Source organism: Chrysemys picta, chromosome 13, assembly GCF_011386835.1.
Source record: "Chrysemys picta bellii isolate R12L10 chromosome 13, ASM1138683v2, whole genome shotgun sequence".
NCBI lineage: Eukaryota > Metazoa > Chordata > Testudines > Emydidae > Chrysemys > Chrysemys picta.
Window position 1 is genome coordinate 32,288,920 of NC_088803.1, and position 8,710 is coordinate 32,297,629.

Genomic DNA, 8,710 nt, shown 5'->3' on the forward strand with positions numbered 1-8,710 from the left:
CTGAAGAAATGAAGTGTCATGGAGAACAGTTTCCCATCTGGCTAATGGGAACGTTCTCTTTGCTCACATAGTAAATGCTGCTGTGATTCCAATCCAACATATGTCTACGGGATGTCAGTTTCTTCAATCCCTTCTCCTCTTGCCTCCACTAGGTGACTCAACCATTCACACGCTCCCTATGAGAATTCACCCTTTTCATCGTTTCCTTTAATAAAGAAAAAAAACGTTAACGCCACCGCTTTGACTAATAAGAGACAACCCTGAACATGAATGTGCAAAATATAGTTGCCCTGTTTGCACATCTGTGGGTCTTCTGCTGGCATTACCAGAGCGCCTGGCTTTAATTCTGGTGAATTGTGACATGGGGCAATTAAATAACAAATCCTAACCCTATGGGATTGTAAGAGTCAAAAGCATGAAATTCCAGCAGACATATCCAAAGTACCATGCAGAGGCCTGCTCCCCTTGAAATTAATGGAATTTTCCCCCCACTGACTTCAAGGAGAGGAGAGAAGGATCAGAGCCCAAGATAACACTACAGTAAGCTTTGCTTTACAACATTATGGAGGGCAGGCAGGCTAGCAATTTGCCTTTGTTCCATGTACATCTTTAAAAGCATCAGTTGCAGCCAACTCACTTGCAGCCAGGGCCGGCTCCAGGCACCAGCTTAACAAGCAGGTGCTTGGGGCGGCCAAGGGAGAGGGGCGGCACCTGCGGCAATTTGGGGGCGGCAGGTCACTCACTCCCTCTAGGAGCGAAGGACCTGCCGCTGAACTGCCGCCACCGATCGCGGCTTTCTCCCCCCCCCCCCCAATTGCCGCCGCCGATCGCGATTCCGATCACGGCTTTTTCCCCCCCCCCCCCCCCACTTGGGGCGGCAGAAATGCTGGAGCCGGCCCTGCTTGCAGCCAGGAGCTCTTCCCTGAGATTTTACACACCGTCACTATCTTGGCGTGAATCCAAGATCATGACAAGGCTGTGAATGAGAAGCAACCACGGTAAACTCCACTGTTTCCTTTGTGAAGTCAGATCTGAAGAAATTTCGTCTGACAGCAAAGTACAAAGCATGGGATACTTTTCGTAAAGAGAACGTTCAAAGTAACTTCTGCGAACATCTTTATTCAGCCAGGAACTGTATGCTGTTCAGGCAGCCTCATTGGACTGTGCATGCCACACACATCATCAGTCATCAAATTCCACAGCCTTTCTGGAAGATGGAACTCAAAATACCAAGGTATAGAGCCAGGCTCTACCTCCTTATAATCCATGCACTAGTTCAGAAGCTCAGTCATTTTATAACCACTGCACCATTCTGAACTGTGAGACAGAATTCATTTGGATTCTACTTGAAGTCCCAAGCCCACAGTCCCAGCAGGAAACAAGAAATCAAGTGGCTGGCCCTGAATTAGTTTATAGGGACTAATTAAGAAAGAAAGAGAAACACAGAGGAGACTGAGTGTCAAACAGCTCGTTCTCATTGGGGTTTTCTGCCTCTCTGCTTGCTAAGCCCTCCTCACAGGTGCATAAGGTCTATGCTGCCCTCGCTTTTCTGGTTCCCCAGTGCTATGCTAGATAATAAATAACACTTTACTTATTTAGTCCCTCAGATCTTCAAAAGGACTTTAAATACCTTAACTGATTCAGCATAATCTCTCTTCTAAAACGCATAATGCTCCGAGAGCCAGACCATAGTCTATCTGGTATTTCAGAACAACAATATGATAGATGGCATGCATTGATCAGACATTAAAAAACAAGCGGGGCTGATTAAAAGATGTATGGTCTGATTAAGACAGAGGAATTGTCTCACTACCATGAAGAAACAATCTTGAGATTTTGCAATAATGAACAGCAGCAGTTTATCATAGAATTACACCACATATACAATTACACCCTGACACAGGGACAGATTCTGATGCCCTTACTCATGGGCACAGACCCATTCACCACGTATGTAAATGTTCACCAGCGAGAGTATGGGCTCTACAATGTTTCAAGGGAGTGACCCAGGAGGTGGAGGGTGAATGGCATTTAGAAAATGAAGGCCTATATCCAGAAAGGCCAAGGATGCATAAACGGAAAAGTAACGTCTTCTTGAAAGCAGCAGGTGCCAACCAGGTAGAGTTTAAATGGTGATGGGATGTGCTGTCAGAAGCTACCACAGGGGAAGTTTAGCAAAGGCTATAGAACTGGAGGAGAAGAACGTTTCAATGGGAAAAGGAATTATGTGGTTCAAGTCCTCCAGTTTAAATGAGCCAGTGATGTACAGTAAAATCAGGACACAATGCAGTCTACTCCAGAATTACAACTGAAGGCTGGCTAATGCCAAACATATTCAATGTAAGAGCTGTACACTTCACAGAGGTGAAACTCACAACTTCCAAGCCAGCATTAAAAGTCTGAAGGGAATCTCACATTGGGCAATCCAGACCAGACTTTCCGTTGTGTGTGGACTTCCATGGGCTGAGAACCTGGCCCTCTTCAGATTTTCAGTAAGAAAGTCCTCCTCTGCAGTTACGCTGACATGCTGGATTTCAAACCGCTTGATTACAGAAAGTTGAGGCAGCAGTTTTGGAGCTGCTGGCATCCAAAGAATTACAGGGAAATGCATCACCTTGCTTCCTATTATAGATAGTACAAATACTTTGCATAAGCATACACACTCCCTAACCTCCTTTCAGCCACAGATCACAGAAGGCATTGCAATATTGATCAGATCTCAGAGCACCTCTCTCTGGAGTATCATAGACAAGTATTATTCTTATTTTTCAGATGAGTGAATAAGCCCAGAGATAATTAATTCAAATCACCTCAAATCTTGGGTGCTTGCTTTTAGACACCTCTCGCCCGATATTCAGAAATGTCAAGTTATGCTGACTTCAAACAGAGTTAAAGGTGTTTACTTAGCCCCTAGGGTTAAAATAGTCAAACATCAGTATCCAAAGCCATATAAAACCACACTCTTCCCTATATTCAGTGCATCCCATTCAGCCCAAAAGCAACACTCACCGATTGTTCTTTTTATTATCTCTTTATTAATGAGATAATAAAATAACCACAGCAGCAAAGCAGATACCAGTCAGAACAGCTCATTACACTCCTAATAATTATAATAAAATAATAATAATGAGCATTGAAAGACAATACAGAAAAAATTATGAAGAGACACTGATCTAGGAATTAATCCTTCAAGGCTAAGTAGACTGAACAGATCGATTTATATTCCTTTCTTCTCTTTAGTTAACAGGTTTTATACACAACATGAATATTTGTTCCCATAAGAAACAATTCTTGTCCCAACCCCATTCTATAAATTCCACAAAGCCTCATATCTACATCTCTGGCACCACCATTGTTTTGGGAGTAGCAGATCACAATGCCTTATTTAAAGAAGATACTACAGTATTCTATAGTAATCGTCCAAAACCATTCCCATAACATTACTGTAAACTGTAGGGATTTAGGACTATACAGGGAGGACACTGCAGGATTCCACAATTAGAATTTAAAATGAAAGAAACAGGCTGGAGTGGGGCGTAGATGATGTTGGTCATTTGCAAAAGAAACAATGGGTTCTGACCTGGAGGTTGAGAACTAGCTGGGCTTTACCACACAAAGACTTTTTATTGTGGCTGTGGAAAAAGCACCTTGTTTAATATTAATTGTTCATTTATTGGGGGGGGAGGGAAATCAAGCCAGCAGGAAGGAAAATAAAGTTGAACTGTGCTGCTAACAGTTCCCCAGAGGGAGTGGGAAGTGATTAGTGAGTTAAATGGCTACATTGTTAACAGTTGCCACATAGAGTAGCTTATGCTGTAAAATCCATTTTTCGCTGCCAATTTACTAATCTGCTTACATATCTGCTAGTAAATGAATTAATCACCCCTAAATCTCTCTCTCCAGCCTCCCCGCTTTTCACTTTCCCCACATACACCATGTTCTAATACATCATTTGTTGTTTTGGTTTTATGATCTGACATCAATCTTTGCAAACATCCACCTCATACATGTCCAAATGCTCAAGAGCTCCACTAGAGCAAAGCAGGGTAAAAGGTAGGACATCTGTGATATAATCAAGATTGCCATCAAGCGAAACAATAGTGTCAAACTGATGTGGCCATTGTGTTCAGGGGAACAATCCCCATGCAACCTACTGTCCCAGTTTTCTCCTGAATGTTATTTCAAGGTTGTAAATCTGCAGGGTTTCCACACGCAATAAGAAGAGAGTATCAAGGAGCACAAGACAGTTGTAGGGATAATTCCATAGGTCAAAAGAAGAAGAAAATGTGCTGTGCACATACAGGTATTTTAAGGAAAAGTATTTCCCCATAAGGAAAGTCCCTTATCTTCTGAAATGAGGATCAGCAGTTGCTAGATATACTTGGGATTTTACTGCGGTGTATTCTACCTACTTTTCACTAGGATTAATTAGATTTGGAACCTATCGCAAGAAGAGAGTTTAAAACCTCAAGAGCAGATCTGCAGTGTTATAAATAAAAAGATGTGTTCGAAATTGTGTGCAACTAAAAATAATTGGTGAGAGAAGAGGAGGAAAAATGTTACAAATAGCGCAACCCAACAGTTGTATTAAGGAGAAGGGCCAACATAGGGATTAAAAAGGTCCCCCAGTATCAAACAAGTGGTACAAGCAGGAAACCAGTAACCATTTGTTATATTTCCACCAGTATTTCTGATACCAAGTTTTATGGTGCAGCAGCATTGGAAAGTAAGTGGGCACGACAGGAAGGGATTCGGTGTTGTTTTGCCTTGAACACTGAACTCTTGGCCTCCCCCTTTTTACATGTGTTAACATACAGAAAAACAAACCAAAGCAGCCCATTTCTTGCACAATGACTTTTCAGACTGTTTAACAAAAGGCTGCTGAATAAACACATTAAGCATTTAAAAAATCGTTCCATCAGCAAGTAGTCAAGAGGTATTTGCATCCGAATAGTTATGAAGACAGCACCATCTGATGGAAGACAGCAAAAGTGCATTGGATACAACAGACGGAATCTTTCACACAACTGGGTCCTTAATTGAAATCCAACAGAGGGGCAGGGTGCGTGGACATTCTGCACATTTGCTTTTATTGTCAGAATATTAGCTGTGCAAATTGGTTACAGGGCATTAAGAACTCAGCCGTTAAATGTAATCAAAAAAGAGGCAACACTTTCCATATAACCTCATTCATGGAAGTGGCTCGGCAGTCATATTTATATGTATAAATAAGATCATTTTCTCATTCTGAATAGCAAGGCAGGCATTAAAGTGGGAGGTGAAAGTTGACATTAACAATCAGGCAGATCAAACACGAGCTTCCCCACTTAGCTAACAATGATAATGGAATATTTCCATCCTGGTTTGGAAAGGATTAGCCATTTGCTTTCAGTGCACTTGCATTTGCTCTGCGCCTTTTATGGTATCATTTATTCGCTCCAATACCTACGTCTCCCTTCCACGAAAAAGTTTGCAATTTTACTTAAAGACGGATTTTTTTTTTCTAAGCATGCGAGCTAAGTGATTCATCAAAGGGGATCACAAGCCTCGGGTCTAGCCCCAGTTTAGGTCAACCCCAATCCTATATATCCTGACATCACATTCAGAACAGTCATTAAAAATGGGTAATAAAAAATACCATAAGCTCCATTTTACTCATGAAAGGAGCTATTTAGCAAGGTTACATTTCCCAGTGGTTTTTAATAAATCTGATAACATGTGCCGTTGCCTAGCATTCTAAATATACATTTGTTATGTTATTAAACAGCATCGGATTGATTTGAGCCTGTACCTCTCAGAGCTGAATAGGAGCTCTTCTACCGACTCACCCAGCCTCACGCCAAACTTTCTTTAAAACGATTTCACAGTGAAAAAAAAATTCTTTCAGCTTTACAACATGGGTCTGATTGCATCGGCCCCCTTTGCTGAGCTGCCCAATATTTATATCTTAAAGAAACCGGATAAAAGTCATTTGATCTCTCTTAGCATCTTAATTCCTCACCATGTAAGGAGCACTAAACCCCAGCGTCCTGGGCACCCCTGCTGAAGGGTTGGAATGCAAATAGCCAAGCCTCAATGGGTGAGATGTATCATCTCCAGTCCACAAAGGCAATTAGGAGCAGAGAAGTTGTCTTTACTCATCTTAAACATTAAATACAGGGTGAGGGGCAGGGTGTGTGTGTTTGTTTTAAACATTTGCGAACTGAAGCAAAAGAAAATTGATTCCACACCACCAGGGAAAGCAGAAATCACTCCCACTCTCCCCCTTTTGATCCACCTGAAAAATGGAGAAAGAGGCAGAAAAATCATCTTGAAGGAATTCCAGATATACCGAAGGAACTGGCGTGGGGGAGGGAGGGGGGATAGCTTCTATTAGGCTACACACAGTCTCTGCTCTAAAACAGTCTCCCTACAGATTAAAATAACCGACATCCTTGACAAGTGTGAAAGAAGAAGTCGAAGCATCTCAGCCAGGCAGAGAAAGTTATCCAAACTCTGGGATCCCCGGAGGGCAAGGAGCAAAGCTGCCACTGAACTTCTAAAAAGTGTTGCCCGACTTTGGTTTAAAGGTACCGTATAATGGCTTACAGCGAGGGGGCACATTTTCCCCAAGGCTCACCCCTGCCTTTGATTCAGAACAACTGTTCACTATAAAAAGGACTCAACTGTCTTGACTCCAAGCATGAAAGGGATGCTTTCATTTCACACCAGCCACAACTTTTAAAGAAACATACCCCTCCCCGAGAGAGAGAAAATATATACGTATATAAAACCCACATCTCCTGCGGAGGCAAGCAAACAAAATAAACCCTTTAAAAAGGGAGTTAGTGCTGAGGCGCTATTATGACTTTGAAGACAAACATCATTCTAAAGGACTTTTAATAAGATTGCTCTTTTCCTTGCCATCCACTGGGCTTTGAAGAGACGAATCTATTCTTTCCAGCCCATGCTCCTTCAGAAAAAAAGCTCGAGGTGGAAAAGGGTAGAAGAAAGGGAAGGGCAGATCCTACATAATTCAATACATTGCATTCAGCTCTCTTCTGGCTTTTGTAATAACCCACCACACCGAAAAGATGCACGCGAAGAGTAAAGCAAGCAAATCACCGCAAAAAGGCAAACTTAACCCCGGACAGAATGTCCATATACAATCCAGCCCCCAACAGACACATCGCAGTATATTGCCACCCCCTTATCGCTGGCTCACTCTCTGCCCCCGGTTAAGTTGAAAGCCTGCGCGAGGGCTGCCTATAGAACAAGTGAAGAATGGATGAACTCACCTGGGAAGACCTGCCCCTCTGCTTTTTGCAACAGCTGCACCAGAAAGACAATAGTGGCAATCCGGTTCATTCTTTATTTGAGTTCACATTCCCTTCCCGCTGTAGCAGTGCAGCTGTCTCTCTGTGTGCCTGGCAAATATCCCCTGCATTGGTACATCAGAGAGTTGGAGATGTATCTCCACGCTGAAGCTGCTATCCTGATCTGATGAGTAGCACAAACTGATTGAAGAAGGGGGAGGGAGAGCAGGGGGAGGGGGAGAGAGACAGAGACGAGAGATTTCCCCTGAGTCCTAACGCCTGCCTTTTCCTCTCCTTTTCTCAGACATCTCCACACCGTCACTAAACAGACTTCAACTGACCTCGGCTAGCGACACCCATTCTGCAATCCTGGCTTTGGTTCTGATAGAGGGTTGCCCACAGGGAAATCAGTGTAATTAAGAACCTTCTGCACCGAAGGGACAGCAAAACTCCTGCACCAAACCGGGGTTAGGAATTGACAACAATAAATACAGGGCAGGAGAAATCGGAGGGTATTTTCCTGTATCAAACTGTTTGATCCATTTTGCTGCTCAGCTATGTCCTATTTGCAGGGACTTAGGGACAACATGTTGCAAGCAAATTAGGTTTCCAGCTCGTGCATTGTTTCTGGGGGGTCAATGCAAAATATCTCCCATGAGCAAAAGAACTGGGACTGTGGTTAACCGTGAAGCCAGCCCTGAGATGGGAAGTGAAGAAGAGACCCCCTGCTAGGACGAGAGCAGTGAGCAAAACTGCAGGTTTCAGGGGGTCCATTATTCGATCAGCTCTTATGAATGCCTCACAGGCATTTTCAGCTGCAAATAGTAATTTTCATCATTATTCACTTAACTTAGGATAGACTTGGCTGCTAAATCCCTAATCACACCACGTACTGCTGCACACACGAGCTTTACACACACACACACGCAATTAAAACGGTGACTCTGCTGCCACATGACTCTGCAAATTACCTCCCCCGTCTCTTTTCATGTTTTTAAATGAAAAAAGTAGGCGGTCCCTCCCCCGCCCCCATTCCCGATATCCTGCATCGGCGGAGACGAGACCTAAAAGACATGTGGCTATTGACCCTCCATCGGCTTGGCAAAGCAAATGAAAGCGATGAGTCTCGCCCGGCATGAAGTGACTGTTTTATCACGAACGCGACAGGAGATTCTTTTGGACGGTCACTGAACTTTCCAAGGAAACTCCAGTGTTTTGCTTTGTGGTGCCTGTGTGTGCGCATTTAGTCAAAACGCTCCAGGTTCAGTAGAGCTCTGCTTCCACGCTGATTCTAAGAATGCTGTTAATTGTTCAGCCTCACCCCCTCCCCAGGTCCTTTATCCCCCTCTCTGTTTTCCCCCTACTGAACAACCTGTTTTCTCTTTATTCTGACACAGCTCTTTTAATCAAATACT

At 43.3% G+C, this 8,710-nt stretch overlaps 1 protein-coding gene across 6 annotated transcripts in view; it reads right to left on the reverse strand.

The window, feature by feature from the left end:
* PTPRT (protein tyrosine phosphatase receptor type T) overlaps nt 1–8,016 on the reverse strand; it is a 736,092-nt gene extending 728,076 nt beyond the window's left edge. For 3 of the 6 annotated variants that reach the window (XM_005295348.3, XM_005295346.3, XM_005295347.3), the window contains exon 1: nt 7,278–8,015. In XM_005295348.3, coding sequence (XP_005295405.1) covers nt 7,278–7,347 — 70 coding nt within the window. In that variant the 5' untranslated portion in view covers nt 7,348–8,015. Of the gene's footprint in view, nt 1–7,277 lie in introns of all 6 variants that reach the window. The other 3 variants (XM_005295345.3, XM_005295344.3, XM_065565815.1) reach the window with 2 other exon arrangements.
* Between the last annotated feature and the right edge of the window lie 694 nt (nt 8,017–8,710).